General features: G+C 40.5%; 1 protein-coding gene across 3 annotated transcripts; it reads right to left on the bottom strand.

The window, feature by feature from the left end:
- Window positions 1-1,611: 1,611 nt before the first annotated feature.
- Window positions 1,612-18,225, bottom strand: gclm (glutamate-cysteine ligase, modifier subunit). Of its 3 annotated transcripts, none has more exons than XM_072574638.1 (7): window positions 18,015-18,224; window positions 17,829-17,894; window positions 11,149-11,233; window positions 9,118-9,174; window positions 5,709-5,911; window positions 4,623-4,737; window positions 1,612-2,943 (listed from the first exon to the last, which is right to left on the bottom strand). In XM_072574638.1, exons 1-7 carry the CDS (start codon window positions 18,147-18,149, stop codon window positions 2,894-2,896), a joined length of 711 nt encoding a protein of 236 aa, XP_072430739.1. In that variant the 5' UTR covers window positions 18,150-18,224; the 3' UTR covers window positions 1,612-2,893. The 3 variants fall into 3 exon arrangements, with proteins under 3 accessions (XP_072430739.1, XP_072430737.1, XP_072430738.1); XM_072574636.1 differs by having other exon boundaries at window positions 1,612-3,382; window positions 18,015-18,223; XM_072574637.1 differs by lacking the exon at window positions 17,829-17,894 and having other exon boundaries at window positions 1,612-3,382; window positions 18,015-18,225.
- Window positions 18,226-18,766: the final 541 nt, after the last annotated feature.

The following is an 18,766-nucleotide window of genomic DNA, read 5'->3' as shown; positions in this document are numbered from 1 at the left end:
CCTGTAACCAGTAAGATTCCACAGGGATCAGTGCAGGGACCACAACTACTTACTACATATATATTGATGACTTGGAAGAAGTGAACCTACTGTAGCCAAATTTATAGATTACACTGAAAGAGGTGAAAAGGCAGATTGTGAATGAGATACAAACAATTGTGAGAGAGAGTGACATTGATAGATTAAGTAATTTGGCAAATGAAATATAGTGTGGGGAAAATGTGAAGAGGTTCATTTTGGAAGAGAGAACAGAATATTATTTAAATGGAGAAAAACTGCAAAAGGTTGCAGGATAGTGGACTTGGGCTACCTGTGTATAGACCTTGGGTGTCACACTACAGGTGACCCCCCACTACACAATACACTCACACAAAGGACACATACACTTCTTCCCCCCCCCCCCCCCCAAACTTTCATCCTCACAAGCTTATACTCCATCACACTCTACCAAACACACATACATGCAAATAAACTCACTCACTGTCACATGCAGAAAGACACACACACACACACACACACACACACACACACACACACACACAGAGTTTAGGGGTTGAATTTGCATTTGCAGATACATTCTATTTTGTTCAAAAAGCACACAATCTGCAGGCAGGCAGATATTTTATAAATTCCTACTTTGGAAGTAGAACTAGTCTGACCCAAGATTGGGATACAGATAGACTCTAACCTCACACCTTTAATGCATTATCTGAGCAGTGATGTCACTTATTTTATAAACCTTAAATTATCTCGAGAATGCGACTTGAAAGAAGTTCTGGGATTTACAAAGTCTGCAATTCACTCTAAAAGTTGAAGACTTAACAGCAATCTGGGTTTGTTCAATACATTATATCAGTTGCATGACACTGATTTTGCTATAAATTCTGTCTTATGATCCTACTCCACAGCCACCTGATGAAGGAGCAGCACTCAAAGCTAGTACTTCCAAATAAACCTGAGAGATTATAACCTGGTATTGTGTGATTTTTAACTATGAAACACAAAGCTAGCACAGAGGTACATCAGGTAATTAGGAAGGCTAATAGAATGTTGGTTCTTATTTCAAGAGGTTTGGAATACAAGAGAAATTCTTTTTGACATTAACTTTCTCAGAATTTTTAATCTGCTCCTCAGTCAAGAACCTTGGGCATATTTTAAAGTTCTGCCTGTATCTGTTATATAATAAGTTTGAAACAAACGAACAATCAAGTCATGTCTTCGTGGATTTACTGACCCAACAAGAGATGTCTATTTATAATTTTAAACTTGAGTCTTCACCCAATTTAACTGTACAGAACTTTACCAATGAAGAAATAGGGAAAAGCAATTTGTTTTAGATTCCACAGGAAGCCTTAGACAAAATAGCAGTCTGTCATGTTGAAATATTTTGCAAAACAACATGAAGAGCGTAAATTTCAGATGGCTCAAGTACAGATGAAGTATTATTTATTCAATTGTAAAGCCTGCTCAACAATCTCCACATCAAACAACTGAAAACCCCACTTGTTAATCTGTCAAAGAACACACCCCTCAGATCAGCAGCAAGCATACAAAAGGTTCCTTTTAAAAAATGACAGTTTCTGAACATAATACAAAACATAGCATCAGAGGTATTTAGATCACAATTTTAATGTGCAAATCACCTCAAATCCATTACATAGCCAAGTAAACAAAATATAACATTTCATCATAAATTCACTATTTCCAGATATGTATAATTTCATTAGAACTACTATACATTCAAGCTTATACAGTACTTCAGCCTAAACATGTTAAGCACAAAGTTGATAGTTTAAAAAAAATAAGTTATGGCCAAACGTGGCTCCAAGTTACAATTTCAATCAACATTTGTGAAGGATAATGCTCCAGAGTGGCATCCCCATGATTTATGGTCAAGACCTTCAAGAATAGCCAGTAGATGAAGATGTAGGATGAATATTACTTTGTGGTTTAATTAAATGGATTTTTCTTCAAAAGCCCCTGCTCACCAAATTCACATACTCTCATGCATACAGAATGACAGTGTATTATAATGTCACCATTCCACCAATATCAAGTGGACAGCAGCACTGCACTTAACCCAACAAAAAAGGAGCCCTCAGAGAATCCCTTGATGAAACTGTTCTGTCCTACTCTGTGTAGCACTTGATAACTAACTTTGCTCTGTTCTCCACCACTTCATTATGTTCACCTCAAAAAACCTAGACAGGAAACTCCAAATATCAAATGACTGCTACGTGGCAGGGAATGTTTTGTGATGGCATGTTCCCACGTTCTAAAGCAATATGACGTCTTAATTTTTAAAATTAAACAAACATTGGTAATGCATTGGCATTTATTAAATACACAAAGAGTTGACAATTTGCTGAAAACCAACAAGACTGTGCTGTTGTTATTCTGTGGGCTTATTTCAGCAGGGTCCACTTGCTATTCTCTACATGCCACTGATACTCAACTTCAAACACAAATCTCTTTGTGGCTGATCTGGAGAGTGTGTGGAAAATGACAGTCTGGTGGGAGGAAGTTGGAAATGTTCACTCCATCACAAATATAAGTAACTGTACATCAAGCCTTTCTTGACAGACAGCAGCAAATCTTCAAAAAATTATTTTCTTAAAACATTAACTTTAAATTTCATAATGTTAGACAATGTAGCATCAATTCAGTATCTGGGAAAATTATTTCAATGACAACTATTTGCAAATGGGAAAAGTTTAGCTGCATAAATAGAAATGACTTTGGCATTTGCCAAACCCATGTAACCTACCAAGGAATCAGCCAGAAGCTTATCCAGATAAGTTGTGGACCACAAATGTTCATCTGTTTTAAGATTTTTATTAGTTGTTAGTGTCTTTTGAACAAGTATGCATATCTTGTTCCCCCAAAAAATGAACTAAAAGTATTTGCAAATCTTCAATACATACATCTTTAAACCAAAAATACCTAAAGAAAAAAAAATAACAGAACAGCCAGTTAAATCAACAGGTGGAAATAGTGCAGTATGCAAAACACAATCGGATTTTACAATGCAATCTTTTCAAATCAGAAGTTATTTCTTTCTTAAATTCATCTTGGACCCAGTAATAAATCAAAAAGGATCAAAAGGCATTTGGTCAGTAGTGCAGCTTCTAAGATTTCTTCCTTTTGCATATCATACATAAATTCCTTTATAAAAAGTGCTATTCCAATCAGCTGGTCTCTCAAAGATGATCCTAATATCGAATTCTTTTAGCGTATACCAGGTAGCCCTTTGATTTAATAATTCCTCTGCTTTTAACAATTACTGAATAGCGCAGAACCCATTTTGTTATCCATTCATACGCCAGATTGTCTTGAATGCTGGCTATCACAGCTTCTTGGAAACTTAACATGGGTATCAGTTCTTGAGGAAAAGAGAAATGGGACATTTACTAAAAATTTTTTTGTAAAACTTAAAAAGCATTGCAAACAACTCAACTTCCAAATAATTAAATCACGACATTTCAAAGTAACGCCGTGGCTAACATTGCTAGCATGACTAGCACTTATGTAGCAATTGCCCTTGAGAAGGTGGTGGTGAGTATTGTGCATAGCAATATTCCATAAATAGGATGCAGTAAATAAATGATGAAGTTTATTTTTGTGGTTTTGCTGGGACATCAAGAAAACAATTCTTTCTTTGCAGCATGCATTTTGAAATAGAACATAGAACAATACAGCACAGAACAGGCCCTTCGGCCCACGATGTTGTGCCGAACTTCTAACATAGATTAAGCACCCATCCATGTACCTATCCAAATGCCGCTTAAAGGTCGCCAATGATTCTGACTCTACTACTCCCACGGGCAGCGCATTCCATGCCCCCACCACTCTCTGGGTAAAGAACCCACCCCTGACATCTCCCCTATACCTTCCACCCTTCACCTTAAATTTATGTCCCCTTGTAACACTCTGTTGTACCCGGGGAAAAAGTTTCTGACTGTCTACTCTATCTATTCCTCTGATTATCTTGTAAACCTCTATCAAGTCACCCCTCATCCTTCGCCATTCCAACGAGAAAAGGCCGAGAACTCTCAACCTATCCTCGTACGACCTACTCTCCATTCCAGGCAACATCCTGGTAAATCTTCTCTGCACCCTCTCCAAAGCTTCCACATCTTTCCTAAAGTGAGGCGACCAGAACTGCACACAGTACTCCAACTGTGGCCTAACCAAAGTCCTGTACAGCTGCAACATCACTTCACGACTCTTGAATTATTAGAAATGCACCTGAATTATTAGAACATGCAATCCAACACCATATCTGAAAGGGGATTTTTCCAATATTCTCTGGTGAGAATATTCTCTCAATTCCTGCTTAAAACATCTTGATGCCGGCTTAGAAAAGATCTGGGATCAGCTGTGGTGCTCCTGACACTGAAATGCTCTACCGAGACAGAATACAGCTCATGTGATTACTTAGTCAAATCTAGAGAATACCAGAAGATAGATATCCCTCTAGAATTAACAACCACAGAACAGAACAGGAGAAACACCAGTGAAGAGAGAAACTATGCAGCAGAACTCCACACTTCAAGGGCAAGCTACAACCAGTCCCCATTTCTCTCGAATTTATTACAAAGATTCTTCTACACCCATCTCACCTTTAGGGTCACTGTGAGTCAGTAACTGTATGTCATATTCTTTAGCAAAGGCAGTAAGCTCTGGTGGCATCACACAACAGGAAGCTAAATTTACCTGGTTGCTGCTAGGTTTCACCTATACATGGAGGTAAAAAATGAACATTAGATAAATACATTGACAATTTATATTTCAGTGCACTAAACTATTTGCCAATGAATTGCATTGACTATAATTAGTAATCAAAACCAAAATATAATCTAAATATAGCAGTAAAGATCAGAAAACAGGAGTATGAATACAGCATTTATAAGTAACTGAAGAATAACAGGTAATATTTTTACAATCTCTATTTATATGGTCTCTACTCTCCCCCCTTCTGAAAGGTGGAGCAATTCCAAACCATTTCTTGTTAGGAACTGTCATTCTCTCGCATGAGCCCAATGAATTAGAATTTTTTAATTTGGAGATATCATGGGGAAGTTTGATCTTATCTATGAACACATCTTCCAGCACAAGGCACTGGATGGCTATCCAGAGCCAGAACTAATCTTGGCCACTTTTCCCTCCTGCTCTATGGTCTCAGGACACTGAGGTCAATGGCAGCTCATTCACTGGTACCCCGATTTTAAAAAAAAATCAATATACTCACTCAAATTAAGGGTTAAACCAGGGAGAATTGAGCTAAGCTGTGATATTTCCAGCAGGGATCACTGGATAGAAAACAAGGATGAGGAAACATGACTAGTTTCCCTAATTCAACACAGTGCATTCACTTTGTACAATTTTAATGTCAAGCACAATCATAAAAGCAGGAAGAACATAGCCAGAGGGTTGTTTCTAATAATCAAATCAGTTACAATTAAAAAAACAACTAATCTATATTAGCTTTCATGCATACAAACATAAATGAAGAGGCCTTTCAATCCCTCGTGCCTGCTCACTTATTTGACATTGTCATTCACATCCATACCCAGAACCAATATTCACTAATTTTTCCTTGTTGTGCATAACCTTGCACAGCGCAGCACATTCCAAATTGCTTATGGCTGCACATCCAATCAGGGTAAAGGAACAGAACTTTATCTGAGAATATCTCAACCTATTACCTGAGCCCACTGATAGAGTTGCTCTAAAAGTACTTTATCCAAATCAGATGTACCAATTGCTACAATGCTTTGACTTTGAACAAGAGTTTCCAGTTCCTCCCAATATGGCTGCAGGTGAGAGAGAGAAAGGCTAGCGCCATCTTCAAGTGGAGGTGGAGCAATAATCACAGAGTCCAGCTGTGAAACTGCAAGTGCCGAACAAGCTGCATTAAATACAAAATTCAGGTTACTTCTTCACATAACTTAAATCTTCAATGTTAATTAGTACCTTTTTCTACCACTTAAAAACTGATTACTTAAAAAAAATGTAGCGTTTGAGAAACATTTTAATAGAATAAACTTTGAGGAAATGTGTTTTATTTATAAATAACTTTAAACTAGCACTAGTCCCTGGACAGGGAATAAGATCCCAGTGTCAAGATGCTGCAAGCTTTGACAATAGTAGAAAATAAAACTACAGGACACTTAACATTTCCCTGTATATTGCCGTTTAGCAGAGCCGAATGAAAATGTAATATTAGACACTTTTTACATTTGGGCAGTCTTTTAAAAATGCAATAAAAACTAACCACACTATATACATCTTTACGGTATTAAATATAATATTTTTCAAGAGACTGACCCTGATGTATTTTCTATTGTGCAAACACTATGGTCACTCATTCATTAAAAGTCACTTTTACCCTGAATTTTAGGAAAACTAGCTGATTCAAATAGAAGGAACTGAGTGGCTGATTGGTAAGCTGGTAAGTGAAATTGTGCATTGAACACAAGGCTAATTTAGAATTAACTTCTAAACAAGAAGGGATTGCAAACCACGAGAAACCAAGAAAATCACAATCAAGCTGTTCACAAAAAAGACAACTATGACAAATGAATATTACAGGAACAAATATACCATTTATAAATAATAGAAATTGATCAGTACAAGAGCTTGCTAGCCTTGTCCTTGTAATCTGCTAAAATAATATTTTAGGAATTAACCATGTCTGTTACAATGTTACCTATTAGCAGTGTCGCCACCCTAAAAGAGATTGATTGCGTCCTTCAATAAAACTTTTCAAAAGACCCTATATTTGAGGCAATTCCTCAATTAGACAAATTGTTTACATTTACTCCCAGGCGCAGTATCAAATTGTTATTTATAGAAAATGCACTCAGACTATGTAGTGATTGTAACAAGATGAGCCAGGTGGCCCACAGAATATGAATTCCCTGATTGGACCATGTTAACAGCCCCAATTAGGGAGCCCTCACTAACAGATCTAAACAGGAATGTCAGAGGTTCTGTTCACAGAGCTGGTCCTGAGGAAGCCAGACCTGTGTCAAGTACCACGCACAAGTAAATAAAGGGTGATTTGGTGACAGAATACCAGCCTCTGTGGAGTTATTTCAGACTATATTAATGACTTAGGGATACCAAAAAACAAATTAGTTGGAATGACCTCAGCATCAACACAACCATTTGGGATTTGAATACTCCTGTGCTAGGTTTAGTGGCTACACTAAACACAAAAACACCTATATTTGCAACTGGTAACATTACTGAACTAATACAGACAAAATGTCAAAGACAAATATTTAAACACTACAATCGCCTCATTTTTATAACCGTAAATGAACACAGAACAACAAATACTACAGGTGCTGGAAATTTGAAATAAAACTGAAAATGCTGGAAAAACTCAGATCTGCCAACATCTAAGTTTTTGTTTCTGTTGAAAAGTCATCAACCTGAAATACTATCTATTTGTCTTTCCAATACCACTGTACCATCAATGCTTACCTTATGTAATCTACCCTGTCAAGTTTCAATAAACAGACAAATTCCCTCAAAAAATTACAGATAGACCATGAGAAATCAAAATGGGCATGAAAATCCCCACCTTTGTTCTATCATCTTCAATTTTGATGTAAAGCAGTCGATTTGTGTTAAATTGCACAGTGTTCAAGGCCAAGTACAGCATGCAGGTCCAGCACTCAGATGTGAGAGAATCATTGAGCATGAAATTTCATTACCACATTGCTGGGACATATTCTGCTAGGTAAAAACAAAAGAGGACTGCAGATGCTGGAAACCAGAGTCTGAATTAGAGTGGTGCTGGAAAAGCACAGCAGGTCAGGCAGCATCCAAGGAGCAGAAAAATCAGTGGTCCTGATGAAGGGCTTTTTGCCCGAAACATCAATTTTTCTGCTCCTTGGATGCTGCCTGACCTGCTGTGCTTTTCCAGCACCATTCTAATTCAGACACTGCTCGTTGTGGCAATTGGAACTGGCTGCTTTAGTCTTCAAATTTCATTTTTTGTGGGGAGGGGTCCTTGTATTGTTGCATCACCTATTCAAAAGCAAATTATGTTAGATGGTGTACGGTTAGATTCTCTTCTCATTGCTAGTTGAATAACTCCCTTCACTTTGATCTTTGGAAGCTGCAGGAGAGAGCTAAGTGTTAACAAAGCAAGTCTTGAGCTTCTGGGAAGCTATGCAGCAGACATGGTGCAGATTGTCTTAGATGTTACAACACTGGGACACATTGCCAGAGACGTTGCTTCAACTATTTCTGAAACACTCATTGCAGTTTCACAGCATTCTTCTGATGCTAGTTGAATCGGTACTCAAAAACAGTTCAGCATGTTAATGCTTTCTATTGCCGCAGAAACCTTGTACAAGGTCAAAGAATACTATACACGAAGAACATATGTTAAATTTGCAGATTTGGTGACACACTATTCCAAATAAAATGACTAACTATAGGCACAACATGACTCTTCATTTCACTTGGGGGTGCAGCATCCCAAAAATAGGATATCTGGTCAATTTCTGCTCGTGGGAGCTTTTCAATCATAAATTGGCATCACAGTTAGAAAACGGAGAAAGGAGCCCCTGAAAACCATAAAGCTACACTTAAAAATAGACGCATTCAAGTTTAACCATTTTTCTTTCCCACAAAGAGCATTTTTTTAAAAAAACTCCTGAACTGAAGTTAAACCAAAATGGTTATTCAAGAGGTTATATGTTTATTATTTTAAAAGATATTCCTTCACGGCAATAGATTTAGGCCATGGGGTATATGCCTGTGTCATGTAATCAATTGTTCACATCGAAATAGCCATGGTAAGTTTTCAAATGACTTTAAAAGAAGTAAAATTCAATCTGGAGATTGGCCAACAGAACAGTGAAAGCTGCTCTCAGCCCACATGCTTACGAGTAATCCCATCTACAGCAAAAAGCCCACAACTATTGCCTAAAAGCATAACTAATAGCATCAAGCATGGTATATGGATAAATACTCACTGAATAACATTGCAGCTCATTAGATTCTCTCTAAATAACTGAAGATGCATTTAAAATTAATGCACATGTAATAAAGTATGAAGAGCAAACCAAAAAAACCTTCAGTTTTAGCATTTACCTTTTTTCACAGCATCCTTGATGCCCGAGGAGTCAGGGTCACTGAGAAAAAGCTTTGCTGCATATAGAAAATATTGAGAGAGACTGACTGACGTGAACAGATAAATAAACAAGTTATTAGAAAACTTAAGTTTACAAAAGGTTTGGAGGTAATAAATTAAAGTACTAAAAGTACCTCAGCAGCAAAACAGTAAAGAACTTGATTAAAAATACTTTAATTGCAAACAATATTATATAGATCACAGCTTTGTCAAGAACCTGAACATGTAATAGTTTTTCATGTTCTACTTTTGCTACAGATGAAACTGTTTGGGGCACCGGAAGTCAGAATCTATTAATAATTGCAAATTGGGACAAGCAAACTACATTTTTGCTGTGAGGGTAACAGAGTGCTCAATGTTATTGAAAAGAACAAATAACACAATTATACCCTCAGTATTAAAAAACCTCAATGAAATGAAAAACAGAGGTTCAAGGATGTAGGTACTATTGAAAGCTGCAAACCATGAAATGGAAGAGTATTGAATCAGAGATATTGCATGTTAAAGCAATGAAGTGATGATGAATCTGTTGATATATTAATTTGGGCACTAAAGTAATCAGTTCATAGAAACAGATTCACTAGATGATCAAAACATAGCTTATAAGGACACTTGAAAACCTAGAACTGCATTATTTGGATCAGTGATGTTGCAAGTGAATCAAAATCAAGAGTTAAAAATTTATGATAAAGCTTAAGTAAATACTTAAAATAAAAAGTTACTACCTGTTGGCAAATTAGTAATGAGGAATACAAGTTTAGGATTAACACTGGAAGGGTAATTAATATTTCTGCCTCAGCCAGATGTTCCCATTTCACAGCTTGTTAGACACACAGAATCCAGTGAATGGTGTAGACAAGCCAAAGTGTATCTATGCCGGTCCCCAACCTGGTTAAGTGGAGAGGTTTAGCAAGAGGTTGGGCATTCAGCTGTAAAAATCACCCACCAAAGCCAAAAAAATGATTAATATGAAGGGTGACCATCTGGCCTTGCAGTGACCACATGAAACATGAGAAAAGGCAAACAGAGAAAGGAAGCACCAAGATGTTGGAGAGGTGTATTTCTCTCAAATTGCACACATATCATTCTCTTTGGCAGCAATATACTCATGTTTATGTTCCATGCAACTCTCATTCCACCAGCTCTGTCAGTACACCCAACTGTTCCTTTCTCCCTCACGTGTTATTCCGACTTCCCCTTTAATGCATGAATAGTTTCAGAGTATGAATACATCAGAATTGGAATAGTCATTGCTGAAGTTGCTCCCTCAGTGACTCCTTGTGCTTATATTATTTAATAAATCTGGCAGGCTCAGCCATGCTACTCTTTTATTAAGATGGAACAGTCCAGTGAAAGAAAAACAAACTGAGGGAGGGAGGAGCAGGTCAGAAACAGAGCACATGAGAGAGCGCAACAAGACAAGGTCACAGAGGGAATGAAGTGCAATTAATCGGTAAATGAAATGATGCAATCTGACCCCAACCTATCATTAGATTAGATTACCTACAGTATGGAAACAGTTCCTTCAGCCCAACAAGTCCACACCGACCCTCCAAAATGCAACTCACCCAGATCCATTCCCCTACATTTACCCCTGACCCATGTACCTAACACACAGGACTTGAGATACCTAAAGGTAGGACGCAGCTGCTAGACCAAATATGTAAAGGCTTTCTCAGCACTGTTCAGAATTCAGCTTGCCCACCCTTGAGACCCCAAAAAATGTTGCACCAGTTCCCAATATTCCCACAATCTCTTTCAGATCAAGCACTGCCCACGGATTCTCATCCTTCTTGATGGCTGGGGAAGTTTCAGCAGCTGCCTTATATTGCAGACTTTACCACCTGGCAGCCTCTTAGATCAAGTTGGCTGTGGGGCAAGAAACAGAATTTTTAAAATTTCAAATGTTGAATTCAGCAGGATCTTCACATTCCAAAACACTGACGTGTGGTTCTCAAACCTCCCTTAAATATTGGACTCTGCTTCATTACCTGACACTTTTACTTCCTCTCTTTCCTCCGGACTTATTGAGTCCACATCCTGAGTTATGGTACATTCTAGAGTAGCAGGTGGTTCCTGCAACAAATCAAAAAGGGAGAGATTGAAGTTGCAATATTGGACACACCCAGGAAATAACGTTGCTGCTGATGCAACGATATATCGATTAAAGATGATAAACTGCCCAAAGTCCTTGCAATCTTTTCCTGGAATAGGTAAAGGACACACATTGCAGCTACTTACACAAGGACATAGATATCTACATAAATATGCACTTTAACATCTCCTTCAATGTCAAGGGGAGCGATACAGTGCCAGGTAATTTAAAAATGAGCCGTAGCTACAGAAGGACCACAGGCAATTCTCTCTATTAGAGAGAATTGATTACTTCAGTTGAGGGGTACCATTCCGCATGAAGCATTGAGCAAGAGGAAGAAGATATTCCCCCATGAACTATCACAATTGGCATCGGTGTTACTCTGCACCATATTCTTACCATCAAAGCAACTGAGTGGACCCATCTCAGGTTCACCATTCATGCTTGGATCAAAGATGCTGTTTTTTAAATGTAAACAGAAAGGTCATGCAGCATCATGACAGAATATTAACTTTTTAGAGTTTTCACTTCAACATGGTCCAATTGTAGCAAGAAATTCAACTTGATTTAAGCAGTTGCACTCAGCGAGCAATAACCACTAAATTTTACACAAATTGACTTTTTGAAAATGAGCAGAATCCATACGTATAAACATGAAATGAAATCAGTGCAGCAGTATTTTGCATGCATATATTTGAGTGCATGGATATAATCAATCTCAACCAGAGTAGTGGAACAAATGCCCATTACAAACTGGAGTTTGTCAGGTTCTGTGATAATCACTCCCATAAATACATGTCTATTTTACATCTGTATGATTTGAATAACATTTTCCTGGATCTATTTTTTCACAAAAGAACACTGGAGGGATGAAGGTGATGACTCAAGCTCAACACCGGAAAAGGTGAGCCAAACTCTGAGTCACACTGAACCAAAGCTTGCGACAAGTCCTGTTTCAGTAAAAGGTATCTTTGCAGAATGGTACAAAACAAAGAACACAGCACATTTGGCACTATACCACTGATTCACCACAGCAAAGGTACACAGAATTGTGCATGTACAATATGCATTACAAATACTCATCAAGAATTCTCCAAAAACAATGTTTACTGGCTAGAATAAGTGTAACAGGCACATGGGAACAGCACCACTAAAATAATCCCTTCAAGTTACACACCAACCTGAAGTAGAAAATTAGTACTTCCATATTTTGCTTTTTATAAATGTGAAGTAAAAACAGGAAATGCTATAAATGGTCAGCAAACCTGGTAGCGTCTGTGGAGAGAAAATCAGAGTTAATGTTTCATGTCTGTGATCTTTCATCAGAAAAATTGTGGTCTATTTCTCTCTCCACTGTGCTAATAGGCCTTTTTAAAAAGAATTTTACTCAAGTTCTTTCATTATGATTGGCTTAAAATCCTGGAACATTTTCCCCAACAGTACTCTGGATAGCTGGAACTCAACTGCACAGACTGCAGTGTTTCAAGAATTTGGATAGGACAATTAGGGAATGACAATGAATACTGACCTTGCCAGCAAACAATAAAAGAAATTCCTGGAGCAAGTTGTCTTACTGGACATCAATATTTTCCAGTTGTGTCTTACATATTTCCAACTTAAATCCATTTTAAGTTTAGATAACAACTTTGCATGCCACATGAATGAAGTAGCAAGTTACCAATTTTACACAGAACATACCAATTGCATCAGGTTTGACGAGCAAAAATGAAGGGGGAAACAACTTCAAGACAAAAGTGCTAAACAAAAATCACTGTAGCAGTCCTCCTATCAACTCTAATTTTAACACAAGACTGTAACTCCGTGAACATTTCTTCAAGCAATTCACAAATAAAGATGCTAAAGCATGCAAAGCATCAACAATGGAAAATAATCCACAACCATTGCAACATATTAATAAATTAAACTGCATTTATTTAAATACAAGGGGCCTAACAGAGAAGGCAGATGAACTCAGGGCATGGTTAGGAACATGGGACTGGGCTATCATAGCAATTACGGAAACATGGCTCAGGGATGGGCAGGACTGGCAGCTTAATGTTCCAGGATACAAATGCTACAGGAAGGATAGAAAGGGAGGCAAGAGAGGAGGGGGAGTGGCATTTTTGATAAGGGATAGCATTACAGCTGTGCTGAGGGAGGATTTTCTCAGAAATACATCCAGGGAAGTTATTTGGGTGGAACTGAGAAATAAGAAAGAGGTGATCACTTTATTGGGATTGTATTATAGACCCCCCAATAGTCAGAGGGAAACTGAGAAAGTGCTAAAGGTTTAGATGGAGAGGAATTTAAGTGTGTACAAGACAATTTTCTGATTCAGTATGTGGATGCAGCTACTAGAGAAGGTGCAAAACTTGATCTACTCTTGGGAAATAAGGCAGGGCAGGTGACTGAGGTATTCTCCAATTTAGAACTTCAACTTTTAGATCTGGTCTAACCTTTTCCATCACTTTGGGGCCAGCGACCATAATTCTATTAGTTTTTTAAAAAGTGATGGAAAAGGATAGACCAGATCTAAAAGCTGAAGTTCTAAATTGGAGAAAGGTCAATTTTGACTGTATTAGGCAAGAACTTTCGAAAGCTGATTGGAGGCAGATGTTCGCAGGTAAAGTGACAGCTGGAAAATGGGAAGCCTTCAGAAATGAGATAACAAGAATCCAGAGAAAGTATATTCCTGTCAGGGTGAAAGGGAAGGCTGGTAGGTATAGGGAATGCTGGATGACTAAAGAAATTGAGGTGAAAAATGTGTTGCTGGAAAAGCGCAGCAGGTCAGGCAGCATACAAGGAGCAGGAGAATCGACGTTTCGGGCATAAGCCCTTCTTCAGGAATGAGGAAGGTGTGCCAAGCAGGCTAAGATAAAAGGTAGGGAGGAGGGACTTGGGGTAGGGGCATTGGGAATGCGATAGGTGGAAGGAGGTTAAGGTGAGGGTGACAGGCCTGAGAGGGGGTGGGGACGGAGAGGTTGGGAAGAAGATTGCAGGTCAAGAAGGTGGTGCTGAGTCCGAGGGCTGGGACTGAGATAAGGTGGGGGGAGGGGAAATGAGGAAGCTGGAGAAATCTGCATTCATCCTTTGCGGTTGGAGGGTTCCTAGGTGGATGATGAGGTGCTCTTCCTCCGGCGAAGGAGGCGGCCAAGGACCTGCACCTCCTTGGCGGAGTGGGAGGGGGAGTTAAAGTGTTCAGCCACGGAGCAGTTGGGTTGGCTGATGCGGGTGTCCCAGAGGTGTTCTCTGAAACATTCCGCAAGTAGGCGGCCTGTCTCCCCAATATAGAGGAGGCCATATTGGGTGCAGCCGATGCAGTAAATGATGTGTGTGGAGGTGCAGGTGAATGTGTGACGGATATGGAAGGATCCCTTGGGGCCTTGGAGGGAAGTGAGGGGGGAGGTGTGGGCACAAGTTTTGCATTTCTTGCGGTTGCAGGGGAAGGTGCCGGGAGTGGAGGTTGGGTTGGTGGGGGGTGTGGACCTGATGAGGGAGTCGCGGAGGGAGTGGTCTTTCCGGAACGCTGATAGGGGAGGACAGGGAAATATATCCTTGGTGGTGGAGTCTGTTTGGAGGTGGCGGAAATGACTAAGGATGACACAGTGTATCTGGAGGTTGGTGGGGTGGTAGGTGAGGACCAGTGGGGTTCTGTCCTGGTGGCGATTGGAAGGGTGGGGCTCAAGGGCGGAGGAGCGGGAAGTGGAGATGCGGTGGAAAGCATTGTCAACCACGTCTGAGGGGAAATTGCGGTCTTTGAAGAAGGAGGCCATCTGGGTTGTTATGAAACTTGAAAGGGTTCAGAAAAGATTTACAAGGATGTTGCCAGGGTTGGAGGATCTGAGCTACAGGGAGAGGCTGAACAGGCTGGGGCTGTTTTCCCTGGAGCGTCGGAGGCTGAGGGGTGACCTTATAGAGGTTTACAAAATTATGAGGGGCATGGATAGGATAAATAGACAAAGTCTTTTCCCTGGGGTCGGGGAGTCCAGAACTAGAGGGCATAGGTTTAGGATGATAAGGGAAAGATATAAAAGAGACCTAAGGGGCAACTTAGCCACGGCTGACAATTCAGGATCTACGTCTTCTGCTGGTTTACTGAAATCATGGTCTTCATCACAATTATTACGATTGATTGGTCAATTGCAGAGACAGCTGATCTCACTGCATGCCTGTGTTTCCATGCTATGCACACATCAATCACCACATGGCTTCCACTTCCAGAAGCCACACACTTTAAATTGTGTTTGCTTGATTCAGATGGACTACTGTTGAAGAGTAAAGTAAATTTTGCAGCATCAATGCAAACAAACTTGAAATATATTTGGAACTCATGCAAAGCCAGTATGTTACAGATTAGAAACATAGGAGGCTAGTCAGCCCATCATGTCCATGTGAACTTGCTGCAAAAGCATTTCAGCAAGTCTGCTCTGCTCTCGACCTACAGGATGCTCTCTTCAGTTGTTTATCTAATCAGTCCGTGAGGGGCAAAGAGTTAGAGAATACTGCTGAGCCCGACATCCAACATCTGACTAAAGAAAGCCAAAACTATGTTCCCCAAGCTGTAACCATCCCTGCACAACTCAAATCAGCCAGCGACATTCAATGTTATAGAGCTGTAATTCCAGACTGACGTTGCAACAACCATGCTTGGCACAAGTGCAGGTTCTGCTGAACTGGTCCTGATTTTCCCTCTTTTGTCAATTACCACAGTCAAATCCACCAGCTAGCATTAGTAAATACATTTATGGAGCTTTCATGCAATGAAAGTTAAGATGGCAAACTTAATTTAGAACAGAGCCCTTTTATTTAAATCTTTACTCAATGAATTCAATACTACAAATGGTGAATTAACCTCACATCAACACAGGGAATTAAGTCAAGAGAAGGTCCTGCAAAGATCTTTAAAACTGTTCTTAAATCAAGGAATGAAGTGTTTAAGTGAGCTGACAGACAATGTTGCTCAACTTTGGATTTCTTACGTGAAAAAAAATGAACGAACTGAACTGTAACCAGCAGGGAAAGGACTGACTTAGCACATATGCCCCCATGCTTTGAATGCATTCCAAATGAAATTGAGTGTAGTCCTATTAATCAAAAAAAATGCTTCAACACTTCAGAGTCTGGTCAGAATGCTAGAAAAGAAATCAGACAATAGAATGGCCCTATCCAGAAACCATACATCCACACCTGAAGAAGTTTACCAAAGAATTAGATGCGATGGAACAAATCGTAACGTTTGCCTCAAATACATTCCTTCAAGTAGATATCGATTGGATGGCTACCAAATATACTTGCCGTATGAGTTACAAAGTATTGGAGTTGATAAGGAGGTAATTAATATTCAAAATTATACTGAACTGAATGTCAGATTTGTGGGAAGCTCATAAACGAAGAAAAATATTCACTCCTATTTGTTGTGCGCTTTTAAAGTGAAGGCTTCCTCTGACATCAAATTCCTCTTGAAACAAGAGTCTCCCAAATGAATTCAACAAAGGCTAAGCATCACACTTGCCTCTTGAATACCCATTTGATCAGCTGTACATGTCTTAAACTTCAAAGAACTGGCAATGTGCAATCACAGGTGTCACATAAATTTGATGAGTAGAGGACTAAGTGAACAATTATATATGCATGATTTTAGATTTATATAAGCTGTATAAAAATAAACACTTCATTCTGTTTTCTTTGCAGTAGATTGACTTGCACTTGAATTCAAAAGCGATCTTGTGTTTAAAGAGGTTGGAGACTACTGACCTGACAAATCCCAAGTGCTACCTATTTGAAACAGATAAATGACCATGAGTGGATCGAACTGGATTGTCCCTTCTGGTTTTCTTTTGTGTTGCACCATGTTCTGCAAGAAGTTGTTTCACTGACTACCTCTTCTCCAAAGCAGGTCAGAACTTGGAGTGTAGGAGTTGGAATGTCATGTTATGGGCTATACAGGAAACTGGTAAGGCCACTTTTGGAATTCTGGTCACCCTTCTATAAGATAGGTGTTGTTAAACTTGAGGGGGTGCAGAAAAGATTTGCAAGTACGTTGCTGGGACTAGAGAGTTTGAGTCATAGGGAGTGACTGAACAGGCTGGGGCTATATTCCCTGGAGTATCAGTGCTTGAGGGGTAACCTTGTAGACATTTATAAAATCATGAGGGGAATAGGGTGAATAGCAAAGGATTTTCTTCCCCTAACGTAGAGTCATCCAAAACTAGCAGGCATAGGTTTAAGGTGAGAGGGCAAAGGCTTAAAAGGGACCTAAGGGGCATTTTGTTTTCTCACAGAGGGTAGTGCATGCATGGAATGAGCTACCAGAGGAATTGGTGGAGACTGATACAATTACAACATTTAAGACAAATCCCAAGTGCTACCGCTTTGAAACAGGTAAGTGACCATGAGTGGATCATTACAAAATTTAAGACATAATAGAGGGATATAGGCCAAATGCTGGCGAATGGGATTAGGTCAGATTGGGATATCTGGTAGGCATGGACGAGTTGGACTGAAGGGTCTGTTTCCATTCTGTATGACTCTATGGGCCGGTCAGTCCCAGCTATTATAAAGTCACGGCTCACTCACCTTCAGCAGCTCGGGGCTGACCTGAGAGCACCATTTCTCCAGAGTCTCCCGAATACAATCCTGTAACTGCAAAAGACAGAGAGAGAGAGAGAGAGAAGGGCAGTGAGTGCGGCTCAGGGCCTGCCAGGAGCTCTGACAGCAGCGCAGACCCCAGAGGGATACCCGCCACGACCTAAGGTACTTCACCTCCTCGCTCGGCGAGGTTGGACATTTCTTCTTTAGCCGGCTCCAGTTGACGATGTTGCCGGTGTGAATGGAGACAGCTGAGGCCTGAGCGAATAGCTGCTTGCCGCCCTCCATCTGCATTCCACAGCCCGACATGGCGGAGACCACCGACCGGACCGGCACGAACCGCCTCTACCGGCCCCGCCCCTCAACCAACGTCATCGAAGCACCGCCCCCTCATCGAAAGTTACCCATACGTCATCCAAGCTCAGGACCCGCCCCCTACCAGGGGACTCCCCCGCCCCACCAGTCCCTGAAAGACGCACCCTGGCCCCGCCCTTTCCGGGACGTCACCGTCGGCCCCGCCTCTCCTCGAACGTCTTCCCGACCCCGCCCCTTCGCTTCATGTCTGCTTCTCAGTCTCGCTCACACCCCACACGTCATTCTGGACACGTCTCCACAAACGTCAACCCGCCCGCCTCACACCAAAATTCAGCCCCAGCTCCGATCCCCGCCTCTACCCCGAACGTTGTCCCGCCCTTCCTCTCCCAAAAAGCCTCCCAGCCCCGCCTCTGTAAGTCACCGCCCATCAATAGGTTCCGCTACAGAACGTAACCCTATTCTACGTCATCACGCTACCCGATCAAGACCACGCCCCCTTACGTGACATCACGTCCGCGTCCCCAGTGCGGCCCCGCGCTCTGGCTCCGCCCCTGAATTTCCAGCTCGGGGCTGCTTCCACTAGCCACGCCCCTGAACAAAGGTCCCGCCCA

The sequence above is a fragment of the Chiloscyllium punctatum genome, chromosome 7 (genome assembly GCF_047496795.1).
Source record: "Chiloscyllium punctatum isolate Juve2018m chromosome 7, sChiPun1.3, whole genome shotgun sequence".
Lineage (NCBI taxonomy): Eukaryota > Metazoa > Chordata > Chondrichthyes > Orectolobiformes > Hemiscylliidae > Chiloscyllium > Chiloscyllium punctatum.
This window is presented reverse-complemented; position numbering and strand designations above follow the sequence as displayed.

Coding starts and splice junctions, on each gene's coding strand:
- gclm (XM_072574636.1), bottom strand. CDS start 18,149: ATGTCGGGCTGTGGAATGCAGATGGAGGGCGGCAAGCAGCTATTCGCT. Junction 9,175..11,148: donor AGAGGAAGTAAAAGTGTCAG/GTAATGAAGCAG, acceptor TTCTATATGCAG/CAAAGCTTTTTCTCAGTGAC. Junction 3,383..4,622: donor GACTCACAGTGACCCTAAAG/GTGAGATGGGTG, acceptor CTTTTCCTCAAG/AACTGATACCCATGTTAAGT.